Genomic DNA, 22,110 nt, shown 5'->3' on the forward strand with positions numbered 1-22,110 from the left:
CAGCAGTGCTCAGGCTTTTCACTCAGGGATCACTCCTGCGGAGCTCAGGGGATCATATGGGGTGTTGAGGTTTGAACTTGGGTTAGGCACATGCAAAACAAGTGCCCTGCCTGCTGTACAGCCCCTTGGCTAATGTTGGTTGAACAAACATAGGGGTCATTGCCTTAGAACTGTGCATTTCACAGAGTTTTGCACTGCGAGACGCTTTGAGATGTCAGTTCGATTTGGAAAATGCTGAGTCTGCAATCTGCAGATTGTAGCCATCCCTCGAGGTAAAGAATGCATATCACTTCACTGTTGGAGAAACTGGGGAAAGGTGGGCAAGGGGAGAGAAGAATCCTGCCTGGTTTGTGAAACTTGGCATTTTTCAAGCCCATATTTACATTGGACGTGTGGGACAATGAATATTGTCGCACACAGTCCAGTGTAACAATGTGATAATGAAAAGAGGCTTAAAGGAGTTAACACATGCAAAGCACCTAGAACAGTGCTTGCTGGGCAGGATGAGCACCTGTGACTGTTAGTGCTTTTTTTCCCCCTTCGTTTGTGGGCCACACCCAGCTGTGCTCAGGGCTTACTCTGCATTTAGTCATTACTTGTGGGGAGCGATAGCACAGCGGTAGGGCATTCGCCTTACAAGCGGCCAGCATGGCCGACCCGAGTTCGATTCCTCCGCCCCTCTCGGAGAGCCCGGCAAGCTACCGAGAGTATTCGATATGCCAGACACAGTAACAACAAAGTCTCCAATGGAGACGTTACTGGGCCCGCTCGAGCAAATCGATGATCAACGGGAGGGCCTTTACTTACTTTACTTACTTACTGCAAGCAGTGGTGCAAGCGATTAAACCTGTGCAAGACAAGTGCCCTACTCACGGTACTATCTCTTCAGCCCCATATTGGGGCTTCTTAGCCATGGACTCTTTGGAGCATTCAGTCATTTTCTTTTATGTTTGGGGCCATTCGTGATGATGCTCTGGAGACCATATGGTCCCTGGAATTCAACCTGGGGCTCCAACCTGTAAAATATGCACTCCGACCCCTTGAGCTCTCTTCCTAGTCCTGTCATTCTGTTACTGATGAGCATTTAAGTCATTTTCAGTGCTACATTAATTAATATGGACAGTACTTCAGCAAAAACTTCTTGGGGGCATTACCCAAAATTTTAGGGTTAAAGGATTACACGTTTAAAAATGTGATAGAAAAAAATGTGATGGGGGACAGAGAGGAGGTAGGGCAGTTGCTTGTGGCGGAGCCTGGATCAAATCCCTGGTGCCACAGATGGTCCTCTGAGCACCACCAGGGATCATTCCTGAGCTGAGAGCCAGGAATAGCCACTGAGTACCGCCGGGTGTGGCTCAAAAACAATAACACACAAAAAGAAGACCAAGAAGATAGCTGCAAAGGTTAGAAAGTATGCGTTGCAGGCCAGAGAGAAAGTACAGTGGGAACTGCCTTGCTTGGAGCTGACCCTCGTTTGATCCCTGGCACCACGTACGGTCCTCTGAGCACAGAGTCAGAAGTAATTCCTGAGAACAGCCCCCAAACAAAAAAAGCAAACCAACAACCAAAAGTATGCTTTGCATGCAAGAGCTTCTGGTTTAGTTCTCAGCACAGCATGGCTCCCTAAATTCTGCTAGCTGCGCTGCCAGGAGTGGCCCTAAAACCATAAAAGAAAAAAAGGCTTTGACTCCTCAGGATTGTCCTCCAAAATACCTGCTTGTCTAGCTGTTTCTTTGCCTAGTAAAGAGGTAAAGCTGTTTTGTCACTCAACACACCTGTTGATCCTTCCCTCCTCCACCTCCTCCTCTCCTGCTCCCACTTCTGCTCCCCCTCCTGCTCCTGCTCCTCCTCCTCCTCCTTGTCCTTTTGTGCTCTGGAACTGACCGTGGCACTACTAAGTCACTCCTCTCTCTTGTCTTGCAGAATCTGGCCACAGACGCGGGACCAAAATGACCGACTCAAAATACTTCACCACGACCAAGAAAGGTACCATGTGTCTCATTGTGGGGTCTGGTCCTGTTGTTTCTCTGCCCGTGCATTTTCCTCACTCCTGTAGGAGTAGGGAATGGGGTCGGGGTGGTGGCTTGGCAGCCAGCAGTGGGAATTCCCCAGAGCATCGTAACCTTATGGATCCCTGAGAAGTGTGTCTGTTGATGGTAGGAGAAATGATCTGCCACTTGTAGAACTCAAGAAGGGAAGAGCAAGCATTCTGAGCAAAGAGAAAACTCTTTTCTTTCCCCTGGCCAAACAAGATTTCCAAATGTGATTTCCTTTTCCTAGAGGAAAGCAGGGACATGCTCCTATCAGCCTCCCCACAGTGATATTCGTGTGTCTGGTCCTTATCAGCGGGCACATGTTTTACGTAGTTGACGTCAGGCGTTCATATCCTGTTTTTCATTTGCCATTATCATACATATTTCCCCCAAGTTCTCACCATTGGGTCTCCGTCTGCTGCGTTGCTGTGCTCCGCGGGCGTTCTCTTGTTGGGTATTGGGGCGGGGGCTGCTTTTCGGGAAGCCGGTTGTTGGAGCGGCTGACACATGTGCTTTAGCTCTGTAAGCATCTTTCTGACCCTCCTGCCTTCCTCCTTCCTTCCCTGTGAGATTGACACTTTCCTGCTGGCCCGACAGCGAGTCTGTCATTAAATCAGCCGAGCCCACAGCATTTTATTCATTGGCCCCGCCCGTGTTTGACCGAGCCCTTCCAGGTGTGGAGGAGGAGACACACGGCCTCTGAGCTGGCTTTGCTTGGCCGTTGAGCAGAGGAAGACGGTCTACTCAGTCTCAATCACACCAGACGGGGGTGGGTGCTATGATAAGACAAAGGCAGGGGGCTGTTGGAGAGCCCCAGGGGAGCGAGCCAGAAAAGGGGGCATTGAAGAGAAGCTGGAGTAGGGTGCAGGAGCGGCTGGTGTGGGCCCTGAAGAGCCAGTCCAGAGAGGTGAATTTGAGTGCTGAGTAGATTAGGGTGTCTGGGATGGGCTGGAGGGGGTAGGTGGGCTTTTTTCTTCTCTGGGGGTGAAGGGGTAAAGGGGTGCTGACAGTGAAACTCAGGGCCTCACACATGCCAGGCGAGCATTCTGCCACAGAGCCGTAGCCCCAGCCCTGTGGGCTTTTGCGGGGAGAGGGCATGAGGATGTTGGGACCACGTCCGGTGGCGTTCGGGGTTTTCTCCTGGCTCTGTGCTCAAGGATCGTGCTGGTGGACCAGATGCAGTCCTGGGGATTGAGCCCGGCTCAGTACTGTGACCCCTGTGCTCACTCTCTCTGGCCGCATGCGGCTGGTTTTTGTGATGCTAGTGTCTGTCAGCCCAAGTTGAAGAACAGCTTCCTTGATGGTTTTTATCAAGGAACGTCCAGGGCTGATTCTGATGAAGGATAAAGGGAGAAAGGAGAGGAGAGGCAGGGAGATCACTACCACAGTCCCCCGTGCCCCCCAGAGATGAGTGTGTCTGAAGGGGGTGTGTATGTGGAGGGGGCTGGTAGGGATATTGTCGGGTGGTGGCATTGGGGTGCAGACAGTTGGAGTTCTTGTTTGTGGTTAATGAAGTAGACTTAGGGGTTAATTGAATTGGGTCCCTGAGAGGAAAGAGACATTTCTGACCCAGACAGATCCCTCCAGTTTTTGGGAGGCCAAGATCCATCAACTTGACTGGTAGTTGTCTGGAGTCTGTGGGCAGGTGTTGAGCAAAGCAGGGGTCCACTTTTGGCAGCTTGGGCTCCCTGAGCCGTCCAGGCTTGTTGGTTCCTGCTCTGGGAGACAGGCTCCCCGGCCTTTGAGAGAGAGGCCTGGGAGCCCTGGATTTGAAATGCTAGCTCTGCAGATTCTTTCCAGCTCTGCTGAGCCATATCCTTTGTGTGGCCTTGCCCCTGGCTGTGCCGTGTGACTGTTTTTAATTAACCTCCTTTGCCATCTACTTAAGTTCTTTGCTGAATACCACATCATTCAGTCCTGATTTAAAAAAAAAAAAAACAACCCTCTAGCCTGGGGGCTGGAGAAGTAGGTGGGGTTTTTGCCTAGCATGCAGCCGGCTCAGGTTCAATCCTCAGCATCCCATAAGGTCCCCCAAAGACCAAAAACAAAATTAAAAAAAAAAACCCTCTCGCTAGTTCTTCTTTTTCTCACTGTAAATCCAATTAGTACTTCTTCAGCCCTCTCCCCACCCCCACCCCTGTTCAAAGATAGACTGCTGTACTCGAACCCTTTTCTTTCTGCCAGAGAGACGTTTGAGAGTGCTAGAGAGAACATTATGTAAGGCACTTGCCTTGCATGCAGCCGACCGAGATTCAATCCCTGGCATCCCATTTGGTCCCTCAAGCCTGCCAGGAGTGATTCCTAAGTGCAGAACCAAGAGTAACCCTTGAGCATCGGTGGATTTGACCCAAAAAAACAAAAGAGAGAGACAGAGACATCCAGGACTTGGGAAAACCAGCAGGAAGAACAGTGTTCTCTGCGCATGACTCCTTTTTTTTTTTTTTTTTTTTTTTTTTTTTGCTTTTTGGGTCACACCCGGCGATGCTCAGGGGTTACTCCTGGCTCGTGCACTCAGGAATTGCTCCTGGCGGTGCTCAGGGGACCATATGGGGTGCTGGGAATCGAACCTGTGTCGTCCATGTTGGCTGCGTGCAAGGCAAATGCCCTACCCGCTGTGCTGTCACTCCAGCCCCTGCGCATGACTCTTGAGAGTCGAGTTTGAGTGAGGGTTTTCCAGGAAGAGGTATCCGACCCTCCAGTCCAGGTAGGGTCCAGATGAGGAAACAGGTTAATAGAAGTAAGGTGATATCCTGCTCAGTTGGACCAGAGGATTCAGATCATGGACCTGGGCACTGGCCGCAGGCCCTTCCAGCTGTGTGATCTTAGGCACAACCTCCATTTACTCATCCGTAAAATGGGAGCAAACGCAGCTGTGAGGACAACATGCAGATGACATGCAGAAATGTGGGACATTATGACAGCAGCTGTGCTGAGGGCCAGAGACCTGTGTAACCCCAGAGTCTGCACACTCGGACCCCGTTATTAGGGTTATCGGGGACCTCTCTGTGACAGGCAACCGTACTTCCTCATTTTTCTTTTTTCCAGATCAAGCTTTTCATCCAGCTGTTCAAAGCAGCTAGTTACATGCCCCTCGTGGGGTAGCCAATTCCCGTTTTCAGAGCTGAGCAACCACCTCAGGAAGCGAAACCCTGAGTGAGCACTTTTAACTGGAAGCTCTGGGCCAGCAGAGCCAGCCCCTGAGCAGGAATTCAGCTTCTTCTCCTGTCGCCCCTTCAGCCTCAAGCCCTGCGATTCCATTCCACGTGGCCTTGAGGCCTGTGGGTGTGGAGGACTGGGCCTTCTTTTCTATGCTTCCGGTCTGTCTGAGCAGGCCCTGCCTTCATGCTTCTGTTCCCTCAAAATCCTTGGAGCTTCTACACATCCTCTCCCTCAGGGTTGTCCACGTGGCTCCATCACGGTCATGCTTTTCCTGCTATGCAGTCCTCTCAGCTGCCTGGCCCACGGGACACTGGGGCCCGGAGGTGGCCTCGGCCGGCAGCATGGCATAGCTCCTGAGGACCGGGCATTGCCCAGCTGGCGGGGCGGGGACAGCTCACTCACGCCTGCCTCCTTTTGTAGGGGAGATCTTCGAGTTGAAGGCAGAGCTCAACAGTGACAAGAAGGAGAAGAAGAAGGAGGCAGTGAAGAAAGTGATCGCCTCGATGACCGTGGGCAAAGATGTCAGGTGTGCAGGAAGGAGGCTTTCTAGCCGGGGGCGAGTTCAGATCCCTCCAGATCCCTCCTGAGGCCATCTCTGGGGACCCAGACCCCCCACCACCACCAGCTCCTCTCTCGAACCACCTGCCCATGGAGAGCATTGTGCTCACGAGGGTCAGGCACTCAAATGCTGGTGGGCCAGGCCTGATGGAGCAAGGGATAGGACTCAATCTAAAAAACCGCCAGTGAAGTCTTTGTGGCATGAACCCTGCCCAACTCCCCCTGACACTGCTGCCAGTGGGGCTGGGGGATATCCCCACTCCACCCCCGTGCATGGATGGCTAGGGCCCCCTGCTTGTAGGAGGAACAGGAAATCCAAGTTTTCATTCTAAGTCTTCCTGTTTCAGATTGCTAGATGATACTGAGCAAAGAAACAAATGCAGGGCTGGAGCGATAGTGCATTGCTCTGCACGTAGCCGGCCTGGGTTTGATCCCTGACCTCCCATATGATTCCCGAGCCTGCCAGGCATCCCTGAGCACTGCCTGGCATACCCCTTACCCCCACCCCTCATCACCACTACCAGCAAAAATAAATAAATAAACGGAAAGAAAGATGTAAGTCACACACCTGCCGATGAGATGGGTGGCCTCTATCCCCTGTGTCGCCTCTGGTGTACATCTGATATCAGAGCCAGTGGTGTGTGTAATTGCCTCTCCCTTGAGCATGCTTTTTCCCTGCCAGTAACATCCCTTTCCCATTTTCCAGTCACCCAGCTCAACATTACCACTTGTTTGCAGTCTCTCTGTTGCTGTCCCCTGTCACTGCAGTCCACTGCCCTGAAACTCATGTCCAGTCTTGGCTCTGTGCCCATCACCTGTTCTCTTTTCTCATGTATTTGTACTGACATGTAACATGGTAGATGTTATAAAGGGCTGAAGGATGGGGAACTGGATATTCCAACAACCCAGCACCCACCCAGTGCTGGAGAATCTGCAGAACTCTTGTCACCTGTGTTCTCCTAGTGATGCCTTTCACTAGGAGAAAACGGTTGCTATTACCAGAAGCATGAGGAAGAGTGAAAGAGCCACTGAGTGCTCTTGTGATGAGTGGTGGCACGAAGACTGCCCCCCTCCACCACCCCTGGCCTTTCTGAAATCTAAGCCCATTCTCTTGACCCATCTCTGCCCTCAGGTACCCAGCCAAACAAGCCTGGGTGACTTGCCCTCTCCCCTCACCACCCTCGGTATGGCACCTCCTGATCTCCCTGCAGGAGTTGCAGTTGCTGAGGGACGCGGGAAAGACAGTGGCCACTGGGTCAGGCTGGCACACCAGGCCTCCTTGCAAGTCAGATTCCTTCTAGGACAAAGCCAGCCTCCCCCCGCTAGGACTTGCCGTCACCTTACAGGGAAAAAAGGCTTTGTTTTTGTTTTGTTTTGTTTTTTTTTGTCTCAGATGAGCTTGTGAGGGTGGAAGGGCCCCCAAGAGACCGTCCGGTGGGAGGCAGCGTACTCAGTGTCCACCTGACTCTGGCCCATGGGGACCCTGGGAATTTCCCACTTGTGTGTCTTTGCCCACTGTCTCAGGCCACAGGACTCGGGAGAGAAGGGGTTAATGCTGGGCTGAAGCTGGGAGCTGACCCTCTGCCACACGTGTTGCTGGGATGGGGGTACAGTGGCAGGGCGAGGCCCACCCCACATTCTACAGTCATGTGCAGGAGCGTGCCATAGCTGAGCCTCAGTATTATTATCTGTAAGTCAGGGATGATCCTTTGACTGCTCAGGGCTGTGACCAACACATACATGTGCTTTGTATGTGCTAGACTGTTCTTAGTGGGCACCTGAGAGAACCTCTAGGACCAGCAGCCCATGCAAGGATTCATGTTAAGTCGGGAGGGGAAAAAATCATTTTCATTTATTTTTTGGTTTCTGTAGGGGACCTCACCCTGCGGTGCTCAACAACTACTCCTGGCGCATTGGTAGAGGGACCGTGCAGTGCCAGGGGTCGAGCTCAGGCTTTCTTTGAGCAGACTGTGCTTTAGCCCTTTGTGCTGTCTCCCTAGCCTAGTGGACCAGATCTGTCATGTCCTTGAGTTTCACAGGGGCCCCGTGAGGTGGAGTTCTGTGGCACCTCTCTTGAAAATGAGGAAACGAGGCTGAGGAGAGGAAGGAATTTTCCCATTGTCATGTAGTTAGCAAAAGGGAGAGCTGCGGGGCTGGAGCAATAACACGGCGGGTAGGGCGTTTGCCTTGCCCGCGGCCGACCTGGGTTCGATTCCCAGCACCCCATATGGTCCCCCGAGCACCGCCAAGTGTAATTCCTGAGTGCAGAGCCAGGAGTAACCCCTGAGCATCGCTGGGTGTTACCCAAAATGAAAAAAAAAAAAAAGAGCTGGGTTGAAACACTCCACAGCTCATGTCTGGATCCTGTAAGAACAGAGGACTGTTTTTGTTTTAAAATCAAGTCCAGGACTGGAGTGATAGCACAGTGGGTAGGGCGTTTGCCTTGCATGCGGCTGACCCAGGTTCGATTCCCAGCATCTCATATGGTCCCCTGAGCACCGCCAGGAGTAATTCCTGACTGAAGAATCATGAGTAACCTCTGAGCATCACTGGGTGTGACTCAAAAAGCAAAAATAAAATAAAATAAAATAAAGTCCATTTGGGCTGGAGAGATAGTACAGTGGTTATGGTGGTTGCCTTGCATGTGACTGACCAGGGATCGATACCAGGCACTCCATATGGTCCCTCTAAGCCCTCCAGGGGTGATCCCTGAGTACAGAGCCAGGAGTATGACCCGAGCACAGCCTGGAGTGCCCAAGAAACAATAAAAAAAAAAAGAATGAAATAACATAGTCTTTGTATGAGCAGGGGCTCCTGATCCCAGCAGAGCTGAGACCTTATTTACTCAGATGTCACGTCTCCTTCCCTCCGGCCCTCAAACTTCTTACCTGCTGCCCCTTCCTTTCTTGGCCTTCTCTATACTGATACCATTTTGTCCTTCCAGTGCCCTCTTCCCTGATGTGGTGAACTGTATGCAGACAGACAACTTGGAATTGAAGAAACTGGTCTATTTGTACTTGATGAACTACGCCAAGAGCCAGCCTGACATGGCCATCATGGCTGTCAACACCTTTGTGAAGGTGCCCAGGGACCGGGTGTGAGGAGGGTTGGGGAGCCCCCGTGGAGCTTCACTCTGTCTCCTACTGCAGGGTCTTGGGGAGACACTCAGACTCCTTCCCAGTCCTGACACCTCCTCTCTCCAGAAAACCAGATGTCGGGGGCCAGAGCCTTATCACATAAAGCCATATCTCATAAAGCCTTGCATGCAACCCACCCAGTTTTGATCCCAGCACTCCATATGGATCCCTGAACCCATTAGGAGTGATCCTGAGCTCAGACCCATGACTTAGTCCTGAGCGCTGCTGGGTGTGACCTCCTCCCCCAGACCCCCAAAAAATCAGAAAACCAGATTCTCCAGACCCTGCTACTTACACATTTGAGGTTGCTTGAAGGCTATGGATAGATCCCCTCATGCCCCAGGGGTACACCTTTGCCCTGTCCTCTGCCAGGGTAGGATTCCACAAGCATCTGCAAGCTTCTGTACCCTTATAGGCAGTCTGCATTTTCTGTGCTCCAGATTGAGTTGTTAGCAAAGTGCTTTTATTTATTTACTTAATTTTGGGTTCAGGGGCCACACCCAGCCATGCTTGGGGCTGTTCCTGGCTCTGTATTCAGGATTGACCCCTGGCAGTGCCTGGGGCACCATATTCGGTGCCAGAGATTCAAACAGGGTGGGCTGCATGCAAAACAAGTATCTTAACCTCTCTACCATCCCTCAGGCCCCATTATGTCCCCATATTACTAGAATTCTAGATCCCAGCCCTGTCTGTGCCGAGACATGTGCACATGAGTTTCTGTGGCCCAGTGGGAAAAAATTGAAGGCTGTGGTCCTGGGTGGACGTAGTTTAGGATTGAGACTCTGCTCTGTGACTGGGTAAATTTCCGATCTACCAGAGAGAGCCTTGGGACTCTCACTTGGAAAATGTGGCTGCTCTCAAGGACTGCTGTGCCCATCAGCAACAAAGCCAGGCCTGGTGCCCTCAACCACTTAACCTTCAGTGGTGTTGGCTGCAGTGGCAGCAGATTCCCCCACAGTCGTCCATGGTTGCTCAGCCTAGCAGGGCTCCAGGCTCCAGGCCCCAGCCAGGGAGAAGCAGAAGCCACAGATGGCGGCACTGCCCCCACCCCAGGCCCATGGTTGGTTCCTCTCAGGACTGTGAGGATCCCAACCCTCTGATCCGGGCCCTGGCTGTGCGGACCATGGGCTGCATCCGTGTGGACAAGATCACCGAGTACCTGTGTGAGCCTCTTCGGAAGTGCCTCAAGGACGAGGACCCCTATGTGCGCAAGACCGCGGCCGTGTGTGTGGCCAAACTCCACGACATCAATGCCCAGCTGGTGGAGGACCAGGGCTTTCTGGACACCTTGAAAGATCTCATCTCTGACTCGAACCCCATGGTAAGTTGCCGCCACCCTAGGGACAAACCCCTCATTCGTCTCGGACATTGACCTGATCCTCTGTTGTATGCATTCTTCACGCTCCTGCTGTTGTACTGTGGGCACTGTCTGTGATGTGAGCTGGACCTGGTTCCCATCTTGGTCCCCCTCTAACAAGCTGCCAGACCTTCCTGAGCGAAACCCCTTCTGCTCTTCAGCAGGGCTCCTAAGTGGTTAAACTGTGACAATTGTGTGACTAGTGTGACCTGGCACACTGGGGAGTCGGGGGCAATTACCCTTCTTCCCCTGGTAGCCTTCTTGCAGAGAAAGAAACTTCATTTGTGAGGTGCTTGTCCCTTTCCCCACGTTGCAAGGAAAGTCACCCTTAAAACAGCAAAGCCCGGAAATCAGGGCATCTGGAAGGTGGCCGGGCGAGAGCTGATCGCCTCTGCCTCTGCCTGGACCGGCGACAGTTCGGAGGGCAGTTCAGCAGAATTTATTTGTTTATTGGGATTTGGGCCACAACTGGCACTGCTCGGGGGCTACTCCTGGCTCTGTGCGCAGGAGTGACTCCTCACGGTTCTTATGCTGCAGGGGTGGCAGGGACCAAATGTGCCTGGGATTTCAACCCAGCTTGTCTGTGTTCAGGGCTTTTGACCTCCTGTTCTCTCTCTTGGGCCCCACCAGGATCTATTTAAAATAAAATGTAGGGGCTCAGAGATAACTCCCTCCCCCCAAAAAATGAGTAAATTTTTTAAAAAATGAAATGCTGCTGGGGTTGGAATAATAGTACAGTAGATAGGGTGATTGCCTTGCACATGGCCAACCTGGGTTCAATCCCTGGAACCCCATGTGGTCCCTGAGCCTGCCAGGAGTAATTCCTGAGTCCAGAGTCAGGAGTAACTGCTGAGCACTCCCAGGTGTGGCTGCCCCGCCCCCAAATAAAAATTAAATGCTACTTTTTAAGCAGGAGCCCGGATTCTGTCTCCAGCACTGCATGGTCTCCTGAGCACCGGCACCAGCTGTGACCTCAGGCAAGGGTTATAAGTCCAAGGGCATGAGCACATGCCTTGCACGCATGAGGCTCTAAATTTTTATCCTTGGACTAGACCTCCCAAGAACTCTCTGAGGGTGACCTTTTTGACACCCTCACCAAAAACCCCCTAAATGACCCAGCTGTTCTCCTCTGCCCTACAGAAACACTGTTCATACTCAGGGACTGAATGGCCAGTGCAGGGACGGCCAGTGTGCCCACCAGAATATTGGTCGGTCAGGGAAAAGTTGGACACTGAAACATTCCAGAACAACTACTCTGGGGAGATGCATTGAGGGCTCAGATTTACCGGCAGGCCCCTGTGTGCTCCAGGCCAGGTCTTCCTAGCAACCCCAAGGGGTTCTGGCAGACTTCTTGCCCTGAGAAGCACAGTTGACCAGCCCCGGAGGTAGATGGAGTGCCAGGTAGATGGGGATGGGGAGACTTTTGGACTAGAGAGTCGTGTTTGTTTTGCTCTTTTCTTTCCTCTAATGGCTGACCCTTTTTTGTTTGTTTTGTTTGTTTGTTTGGGGACCACACCTAGGGGTGTTAAGGGCTTACTCTTGGCTCTATGCTCAAGAATCACTCCTGGCGGGCTCAGGGGACCTTCTGGGTACCACGGATAAACCTGGGTTGGCTGCATGCAACCAAGACTAGCACCCTCTCTGCTGTACTGTCACTTTGGCTCCATGGTCTTTTTTTTTCTTTTCTTTTTGGGTCACACCCAGCGATGCTCAGGGGTTATTCCTGGCTCTGCACTCAGGAATTACTCCTGGTGGTGCTTGGGGGAACCGTATAGAATGCCGGGGATCGAACCCAGGTCGGCCGCATGCAAGGCAAACGCCCTACCCGCTGTACTATGGCTCTGGCCCCTCCATGGTCTTTTTAGACTTTAGACTTTAGTTCAGCTTACAGAGAAACCAGTAGGGTGGATGCTTGGCATGTCTCAGCACTCCACATCTTCCCATTGGGTCCCATGTTCCTTTTATTTACTTTTTGTTCTTGGACCACACGGGTGCGCTCAGGGGTTACTCCTCGCTCTGCATTCAGGAATTATTCCTGATGTGACTTAGGGACCATACGGGATGCCGGGAATTGAACCAGGTCAGCTGTGTGCAAGGCAGCCGCTGTCCTATTACTCCAGCCCTGGTATTTGGCTTCTGACCAGTCAGCATCATCAGCCCCCGACTTGTAAGCGGCAACCCTCCCTCCCTCTCCCCAGCCTCTGCCCCTTCTACCCTCTCTGCCAGGTGGTGGCAAACGCAGTGGCGGCTCTCTCAGAGATTGCCGAGTCTCACCCCAGCAGCAACCTGCTCGACCTGAACCCACAGTCCATCAACAAGCTGCTGACAGCCCTGAACGAGTGTACCGAGTGGGGCCAGATCTTCATCCTGGACTGCCTGGCCAACTACACCCCCAAGGATGATCGCGAGGCGCAGAGGTAAGCGGATTGGCCAGAGCAGGCTGCCGTCCTCCAGCCCTGAGCTAGGCCACAGGCCTCCAAAGAGCCCCCACAGGTCACCTGTCAACACAGGGGAGGCCAGAGCCAGGCTCTCGGGGGTATGCTTTAGGCAGCCCACTAACCGCATACTGGGGGGTGCAGACAGAACGGAAGCTGAACTTGACCTAGGGGCTCTGAGAAAGGCGATGGGCGACAGCAGAGCCCTCGGTCTTTGGGTTTTCATCTATCTGGACTCTGCCAGATGCTTCCCACCGTTAGTTCTGATGGCAGACCCGGCAGATGCAGCCTAGTCCTCTCTTCACAGTAAGGAAGTTCCAGCTTAGAGAGAGGCTTCTCTGACTCTGTCCTCACCACTCTGCTAGCCTGCCCCTTTGACGCCCAGACAGCAAGGGAAGGGAGGGAGCTGACATGAATGATTAACCACATGTCAGGTGCTTTGCCCAGTGCTTCATCTTTTTTATTTTATTTTTTATTTATTTATTTTATTTTATTTATTTATTTGGGTCACACCCAGTGAGGCACAAGGGTTACTCCTGCCTCTGCACTCAGAAATTACTCCTGGAAGTGCTCAGGGGACCATACATATGGGATCCTGGGAATCGAATCCAGGTCAGCCGTGTGCAAAGCCAACGCCCTACCCGCATGTACCCCTAACATCAGTTATGCCCTCAAGTATACCCTCAGCAGCCCTGTGAGGCTGGCATTGTTGTTTTCATTTTCTGGATGAGAAAACTGAGGCTGAGAATGGGTTTAGCATGCTTGGGGTTGGTTAGAAGGAAATAGGACCAGAATCTTGGTTATCTTCATATAGACATCAAGAGCCAGTGATATAGTGCTAGGGTTTAAGCACTTTCTTTGCACGTAACTGATCCAGGTTCAATTCCTGCCACCTTATATGGTTCCCTGAGCCAGGGCCACTCCTGAGCACAGAGCCTGGAGTAAACCTGAGTACCACCAAGTGTGTCCTGAAAATAACAAAAGGCAAAAAGATGTGCTTTTTGTTTCAGGTCTTTTGAATTTGGTTTTGGGTCCCCCCGGAGGGAGAGCCAAACCTGGTGATACTCGGGTTACTCCTGGCTCTGCGCTCAGGGATCACTCCTGGTGGTGCTCAGGGGACCATATGGGATGCCAGGGATTGAACCCGGGTCAGCCACGTGCAAGGCGAGAAGCTTACCCGATACACTCTGACTCTGGCCTCAAGACATACCATCTCGATAAGCCAAAAACAGGATGTTTCCTTCTGTCTCTTTCTCCTGTTTGCTGCCTTGGGTTGAACCCCAGCATCTGCGAGCGTGTCACCCCCAGACTCTCCCACGCCAACTCTGCCGTGGTGCTGTCAGCTGTCAAAGTGCTGATGAAGTTCATGGAGATGCTGTCCAAGGACCTGGACTACTACGGGACACTGCTCAAGAAGCTGGCCCCACCCCTGGTCACTCTGCTCTCGGCCGAGCCTGAGCTGCAGTATGTGGCCCTGCGTAACATCAACCTCATCGTTCAGAAAAGGTACCAGGACAGTGGCAGCCAGGTGGCCTGTGTGGTACGCAGGAAAAGACCAGACTGCTACTTGGGATGGAATCCCAGGGAAACTGACCTGTCTCCGCTCAGGGAGACAGAGGACATCATCCAGGATTTTGTGGCAGGTGGCGGCTTTGTCTCCCCAGGAATACTTGGCATTAGCTCATCCTCAGGCCTAACGCTTTTAGTGTATGCAACTGAGAGGGTATAGCTGATGTTAGGGGGTACATGCTGCTTTACATCCTACAGTGGACAGGATACCTCCCAACCCCACCCCCAAAAGATTATGCAAGCAAGATATCAGTAGAGATGGGATAGAGAAACCCCGGCTTAGCCTTGGCCAGTGTAGTGCTTCTTCAAAATGAATTGTTTTGGGAGCCACACCTAGCTGTGCTCAGCACTTACTCTGGCTCTGTGCTCAGAAGTTACTCCTGGTGTGCTCAGGGGACCTTATGTGATGCCAAGGATCAAATCCCTGTCTGCTGTGTGCAAGGTAGGTGCTCAGTGCACTCTCGCCCCAGCCCCTAGCATGGTGCACCTGAACCATGGACAGTGGACAACTCATGCCTATCTGTGTGGACAGGGGATGGCTCGTACATGCATATGTGTGTGTACATGCATGATTGTGTGAACAGTATGATTCAAGCGTGCATGCATGCCAGTGTATGTGTGTGAATAGTGAATGACTGGTATGAGTGTCTGACAGCTCAAAGAGCCAGAAGCCCAATTTCAGTCCCCAGCACCGCACACTGCTGAGAATAGCCAGAAACAAGATCAAAGCCAGAGCTTGGTGTAGCCCGTTCCCTCCACCCAGGGCCATGACTAGAATAGCCAACACATACCGGGCATCTACTCACTGAAAAACAGCAGTAGCTGGCCCGAGGGGCCCAGGGCAGGCAGGACTCTTAAGGGATGATGAGTGAGGGAGCCCTGTAGCTCTTGTGGTGGAACTCTGTGATTCTGTTCTGCCCTTGTGGCCAGCCGGCTTGCTCAGCAGCTAACTCAGGCATGAGCCTTGCTGTATGAGTGCAGCCCAATTGCCAGGAACAGGGACTCTTGGAGAACAAGGGCTTCCTACCAACATTGTCTCCTCAAAGACACCTTATTGGAGTGTCATTCGGGTTCTCGGGGCCCAGAGATAACAGAGGAATCCAACAATGCGTGAAGGTTTGGGAGATAAGTATGGGAAATCTTTCCAAGGCTGAGACTAGGGCATCACAGCATTTAGTGAGGAGAGGTGACATGGACATCCTTGATAAGTTGGGGGGCTCCGGGTGCTGGGTTTTTTTTAATTAATTTTATTGATTGATTTATTATTGAATCTCCATGAGATGCAGTTACAAAGTTGTTCATGATTGGGTTTCAGTTACACAATGTTCCAACAGTCATCCCTTCACCAGTATATATTTCCTGCCACCAGTGTCCCCAGTTCCCTCCAGCCACCTCTGCACCCCAACCATCCTGGGTGCTGTTCTTAGCCTGCCTAATCTCTGAAGAACAAGATAGCCCCAGGATGGCAAGGGCAGCTGTCAGCCAAGTGGTATCTTCCTTCAGTTCCAGAAAGGTATAGCAGGATAGCGGAGGTGGGGGGTGTCTCCTGGCACCCACCTTTCTGGGGGGTTGATAGTTGATCTGGGGAAGGCCTGTCCCCTCTCATCTAAGAACAATGAGGTGGGCATCCAGGTATGGGGGGCTCAGCGGTAGAGCACTGGACAGCCATGTGTGAGCCCTGGGTTGGATACCGTGGCATTTCTAATTTTTTTTTTAAAGGAACATAAGAAGGAGATGGATGGTGCCTGATGCAGGAGGCGTGGTGACACCTGTGCTCCATTCTCACAGCCCTTTGTGTGGCGAGGATGGAGGCAGGCATCAGTCATGACTCTTGGCAACCGCGTTCCAGAGGATCCGTGTCAGGGACCCCGGCAGCACCCCCACCTTCAGAGATTCACTGGACTGATTGGTTCCTGGGAATCCGCCTGTAGTTGTTCTGATGCTAAAGTTTCTTTTTATTTGATTTATTTTATATTGCTTGTGGGGACCACACCGGGAAGTGCTCAGGGGTCACACAGTGACAGGAATTAAATACAGGGTATCACCCATGCAAAACATGTGCTCTGAGACTTGAGCCACATCCCTGGCTCTGTTTGGTGTTTTTTATTGTTGTTGTTGTTGTTTTGTTTTGTGGTTTGTTTGTTTTTTGTGAGTGTGTGTTGACTGTGCAAGGCAACTATCACTCCAGCCTTTGTGGTGTGGTGTGTGTGTGTGTGTGTGTGTGTGTGTTTTCATTAATTTATTCTCCCTCTTCCCTTTGTCGTGGCCATAGCATGATGCTGACGGGTGGGGAGTGGGGTACACATGTACCTGGTTGTCGTGTCACCCTTAATAGTGCTTCTCACCGGGTTGGATGCCTCACCTGCCTCGTTTCAGTGCTCCCTGGAGGTTGTGCTCCTTCCACTGTGGTGCTTGAGCTTGCGTCCAGAGAATACAACTGGCGGTTGTGTTACTGTGGTGCTTGCAGGGCCATACCACTTCCTGACCAGAGTGCTCACGTGTCCGTCTCAAGTAGTGTGGTCAGAAAGTAAAATGAGGGAATCACAGCACAGCTGCTGGGCACAGAAAGTTAAGCCTTCTGGTCCACACCAGCACACAGCATCATACACTGGATTGATATTCATATTCAATTCATATTCGGTCTTATGTTCGCAAACAGGTGCTCCAAGCCACTGAGGTAGGCCCCAGGCCCCCGGTACTATTGGTTTTTTATTCATTGGTTTAGTGTTGGAGCACAGTTAGTGTTAGGCACAGTTTTCAGGAGGATAGCCTCAGAGCCCCGTGTGTGTCCGACACCTCACACCCACCAGAGTCCCAGTGCCATCGCACCGCCCAGTAAAACCCTCTTATCAGTTTTTCCACCCCTCATCCCCTTTGCCTTCAGCACACACCATAGAATTCACCGAGCTTGGGAGTTCATTGTTTTTCATTGAGATGAATTATCACTGTGGTCAGGAGAAGAGAAACAGATGGGCGCGGGGCAGGCCTGAGGAGCCCACACACAGGCTTCCTCCTCTAGCCGGGCTGGGGGTTGCACAGAGCTCACTCCCTCCCACACCCGGGGAAGCTCTTTTGAGGCTCAGTACCTGGGTTTCTGCCAAGAAGGGGTGGGGAGGGGGGCCCTCCCCGCTTTGCTCTTCTCCTCTACCCTTCTGGGGTGTGCTTGGACACATAGGCCAGTCAGCGGGCCCTCTGCAACAGGCAGTCAAGGCAATGACCATGTGCTGGGTATCCAGCTTATCTCAGGTCCCAGAGGTGGGACAGGGAAGGATGCCTGACTTCCTACTCTTGGGGCCACCCTGTCTCGCCCCCAGGCCAGAGATCCTGAAGCATGAGATGAAGGTCTTCTTTGTGAAGTACAATGACCCCATCTATGTGAAGCTGGAGAAGCTGGACATCATGATCCGTCTGGCCTCGCAGGCCAACATCGCCCAGGTCGGTAGCTGGGGGCACAAGCTTTGGCATTTGGAAGGCGGCTCTTGCAGTGCCAGACTTCACTGCTCATAGTGAAGAGAGTTTAGCATGGGGATCAGGGCTAAACGCTGTGCGACTGGAGGGGGCGGCTCAGTGGGCTAAACACATGTTTTTCATGAGGGGGACCTGTGCCTGATCCCCAGCACTACATGGTCCCTGAGTGTGCTGAGTATGGCCCAAAAGAAAAATAAAATTAAAACATAAACAGTCACTTTGCAAATACTAACTAATAGTTGGGGGATATAGCCCGGCAAGCTACCGAGAGTATCTCGCCTGCACGGCAAAGCCTGGCAAGCTACCCATGATATATGTGTGTGTATGTTTGTATGTATGCATATATGTATGTATATATTTTTGGTGAGTGAACACTGTGACAGTGCTAAGAGGACCACATGCTGTGCTGGGGATTTGGGGCAGATCACCGCCACCCTGACTCTGTCTCTCTGCTTGGCTGCCAGGTGTTGGCAGAACTGAAGGAGTATGCGACAGAGGTAGATGTGGACTTCGTACGCAAGGCTGTGCGAGCCATCGGCCGCTGTGCCATCAAGGTGGAGGTGAGGCTCTGGGACTGCCGTAGGTAAGGGACAGAGAAGGAAAGCTGAACTCAGGAAACCAGTCTGTTCTAACATGACTTACCTGCTGCTAGTAGTCCAGAAAGGTCTCCAGGGTCAGCATGCCAAGGTACCAGGGTTCCTTCTTACTCGTACACTTTTTTGTTAATGTCATACTTGGGCCACACCTGAGTTTCTCAGGACTTACTCCTTGCTCTATACTCCAGGATCACTCCTGGCGGGCTTGGGGGACCATATGGGGTGCTGGGAGTCGAACCTAGGTCAGCCACATGCAAGGGAAGCACCCTGTTCGTTGTACTGTCACTCTGCCACCTCCCAATAATCTCTCAAAATTTTTTTTTAATTTTTATTTTTGTGCTGGGGATCAAATAGATCTAGGTCTCATGAATGCAAGGCTTGCGCTTTACTGTTCAGTCATATCCCTGATCCTTAGCAGCCAGCAATCAAGTCACTACAGATAAAATTCACCCAGCAGGGCCCAAAGAATGGCTCAGTGGCTTAAAGCACTTGCTGGCGAGTCCACGGTCATGAGTCCAAACCCCATGATCAGCACAGACCACTGTTTGATGCCTGGAGGCTCCCTGGTGGACTTGGGGGGGGGGGGGGGCTGTGGTTCAGTAGGGAGCACTTGCCTCATATGTGAGGTCCTGGGTTTTATCCCCGGCACCAAGCACACACACATAAAATGGTTCTGTGGCTTGAAGCACCTGCCTGGCAAGGGCAGAGCCATGAGTTCAAACCCCAGTGCCACCCACAGGCATCTAGGCAGTCCTCCTTCTGCAACATTAACCAAAAAAGTGGGCAGTCCCAAGAGGGTGGCGACCTCAGCAGACTTAGTTTTCACTGCAAGGAGTTCTGGCCCAGGGGCTCTGCTCTTTTTGGCCAGGCCACTTGGTTCTGTTGTATGTGCCTCTTTCCAAGGTTCCCACCCTCCAGACCCCGCATCCCGGCATTTTCTCCCTCTACTCTGCCCATGGAGATGTTGCTTAGTCAAATGAGCTCGATTCTGTTTAAATGGGCTGACTGGGGGTGTGCAGATCCTGGGACAGCTGAGCCCCTGATTCAGCCCCTTGGCCCTGGCAGTGGCCCCCACAACAGGCCTGCCCATCGGGACCTGGCACGGGGGTGGGTATTTTTGGTTCCCAGGAGCCAATTTGGTAAAAGAAGTAGAGGAGTGCAGGAGCTGGCAACCCATATGGTATCCTGAGCATCACCAGGTTTGACCCAAAAAGCCCAAAAAAAAAAATAGGAGTAGAGGAGAGGAAGGTTCAGACTTTCTGCCCGAAGTAGGGTGACCCCCCCATGCCCGGTGTTCTCATGTGCTGCCTCCGAACTTCTCCATCTCCTTCGCTTCCCTGGGGCCCTGCCCTCCAGGGGGAGGGCTCTCTCTCCCTGTGTGTGGGTATGATCAAGACACTGCTGCCAGTGCCTTGGCAGGGGGCACAGCGCCTCAGCCACCTGCTCCTCTTCCCACACAGCAATCTGCAGAGCGCTGCGTGAGCACGCTGCTGGACCTTATCCAGACCAAGGTCAACTACGTGGTCCAGGAAGCCATTGTGGTCATCAAGGACATCTTCCGCAAGTACCCAAATAAGTATGTGCCAGCCCCTCGGCACACCCTTCCGTCTCTGCCACCGTTCGCGTCCTAGAGAAACCCCTGGGCTGCCCTCACCCTCTCCTTACGCTAAATAACAGAAACGGCGCTTCCCCATCCTCTGTTCTTTCCTACCGTCCCATGGGCTGCTCTTGGTTTCTCTTGCCCCCCTCCCCACGCCCCACCAGGCCCCTTCGGGCCTCACCAGCCAGCTGTGCCCTGGTCCCCAGGTATGAGAGCGTGATCGCCACCCTGTGTGAGAACCTGGACTCCCTAGACGAGCCCGAGGCCCGGGCGGCCATGATCTGGATCGTGGGCGAGTACGCGGAGCGCATCGACAATGCGGATGAGCTGCTGGAGAGCTTCCTCGAGGGCTTCCATGATGAGAGCACCCAGGTGAGCCGCAGGCGGGCCTGAGATCACCCGGGTGAGCCACGAGCGGGCCTGAGATCACCCAGGTGAGCCACGAGCGGGCCTGAGATCACCCAGGTGAGCCGAGTGGGCAGGAAACTGGCAGCTTGATACCCCTGCCATCTGTCCTGGAAGTTCCTCCTGGGCCAGCAGGTCTGCGGGTGGACCTCTGGCCCATTTCCTCTTGGGCTGCAGTAGCTGAGAGGAGTGAGGCCACTTGGCTGTGTGTGAGCAGCCAACAGTCAAAGGTGTACCGCTTTGGGGACCAGAGAGATAGCACCAGAGATAAGGCCCGGCCTCGCATGTGGCCAGGACCCTGATTGGATCCCCGGCACCCCATAGGATCCCCTGAGCACCACCTGGGGTCACTCCTGAAGGCGGCAGGGTGTGGCCCCAGCCCGACAGCTCCCTCTCCTGCCCCAAAGAAAGCTTCCCACTCTCTTTCATACTTACCTTTGAGTACTTGATACTGACTTAGTTCAAAATGAAAAGATGAAAGAAGACAGAGGGAAAAGTCTCCCTCTCGCTGCGTTCCTAGATCTCATTACTTGCCAGTTTCATGGGAAAGCTCCAGAGACAGTTTACATTTTGTTTATTGTGGACTATTCTTTTTTTCTTTTTGGAGTGGGGGAGAGGGTTGGCCCACACTCAGCGATGCTCAGGGCTTACTCCTAGCTCTGTGCTCAGGGATCACTCCTGGTGAGGCTCAGGGGACCACATGGGATGTGGGGAGCAAATCCGAGTCGGCCTTATGCAAGGCAAGAACCCTCCCGGCTGCATTGTGGCCCCCGCTGTGGTGGGGGGGAGGGGATGGACATGTTCTTAGACGTAGAATGCTTGAATGAAAGGCCTGTGCCTGGGCGCTGGAGTCGCTGTGCAGATACCTTGATGTAGAGAGGGCTCTGGCTTACAGTCCTGTCTCAGACATGAATGGACCTTACTCATCACCATCCCTAGTTTTGCCTCCAGCTTTATTCTTTCCTTCTCTATTCGGGTTTGAAAGAACTGATCTGGGCAGGAAAAGGACACTGAGCTCCGACACCAGGGGACACAGCTCTCTCCAGCACCCCCGGGCTGTGACTGTCCCTTTCCGTTACTGCGGCCCACAGGGGTCAACAGATAAGGGCTATCCCTGACAGCACAGTGACTGGGCGGCCGCCAGCTTCCATAGTTCCAGCAACAGTCCAGGCCCCTTGGTGTGATCCTGGATCTGTAGCTCCCATGGGCCAGTCCAGTGCCCATCTGGTGTTGGGGTTCTTGAGGGAGGCGGCGCGCAGGGAGATTCTGAGGGAAGCCAGCATTTGTGTTCACGGGAGCTTGCAGGGATGCCGGGTGGGCAGAAACAGCAGATGTCTGTCAGAGTCATAGTAACAATTGCCACCAGCACCCACTTCCAGCCACTGCCTGCCAAGCCCGCCCGCCGCGGGGCTGTCTCCCTTCTCGCCTTCCCCGCCTCTTCCCTGGTCTGGGCAGCAGAGCCGAGGGCGACCTGGCCTGCCCCAGCCACCCAGTGGTGCCCGGGATTCCTGCCACGACGAGCCTTCCCGAGTGTTCTAGTGAATCTTTCCAGTCTCTCCGCTCGCCACACGGCCTGCTGAGGAGCCAGTTAGAGGAGTTGGCGGAGGGAGAGAGCCGAGCAGGAACCTGGGGAGGGGACCAAAGAGGGGCTGCAGTGCTGGGCAGGCTCGTCCCCGCCGCCATAGCTGGGTGGCTGTGGGGTTTTTAGTGGCCTGTTCCTTTGGCCTCCGGGTTCACGGCACAGTTCAGCACTCCCTAAAGAAGACAACGCTTTGCATGGGGACTTGTCTGGG

The 22,110-nt window shown here is 53.0% G+C and overlaps 1 protein-coding gene across 3 annotated transcripts in view; it reads left to right on the top strand.

The window, feature by feature from the left end:
• Window positions 1-22,110, top strand: part of AP1B1 (adaptor related protein complex 1 subunit beta 1) — a 57,978-nt gene that overhangs the window by 23,294 nt on the left and 12,574 nt on the right. For 2 of the 3 annotated variants that reach the window (XM_056116557.1, XM_056116558.1), the window contains exons 2-11: window positions 1,924-1,986; window positions 5,613-5,718; window positions 8,695-8,830; window positions 9,963-10,208; window positions 12,471-12,661; window positions 13,964-14,185; window positions 17,563-17,683; window positions 18,181-18,276; window positions 19,773-19,888; window positions 20,119-20,284. In XM_056116557.1, the coding sequence (XP_055972532.1) occupies window positions 1,950-1,986; window positions 5,613-5,718; window positions 8,695-8,830; window positions 9,963-10,208; window positions 12,471-12,661; window positions 13,964-14,185; window positions 17,563-17,683; window positions 18,181-18,276; window positions 19,773-19,888; window positions 20,119-20,284 (1,437 nt within the window). In that variant the 5' untranslated portion in view covers window positions 1,924-1,949. The remainder of the gene's footprint in view (window positions 1-1,923; window positions 1,987-5,612; window positions 5,719-8,694; window positions 8,831-9,962; window positions 10,209-12,470; window positions 12,662-13,963; window positions 14,186-17,562; window positions 17,684-18,180; window positions 18,277-19,772; window positions 19,889-20,118; window positions 20,285-22,110) is intronic. The other variant, XM_056116559.1, reaches the window with a different exon arrangement.

The sequence above is a fragment of the Sorex fumeus genome, unplaced genomic scaffold (genome assembly GCF_029834395.1).
Source record: "Sorex fumeus unplaced genomic scaffold, SorFum_2.1 ptg000032l, whole genome shotgun sequence".
In the NCBI taxonomy this organism is placed as follows: domain Eukaryota; kingdom Metazoa; phylum Chordata; class Mammalia; order Eulipotyphla; family Soricidae; genus Sorex; species Sorex fumeus.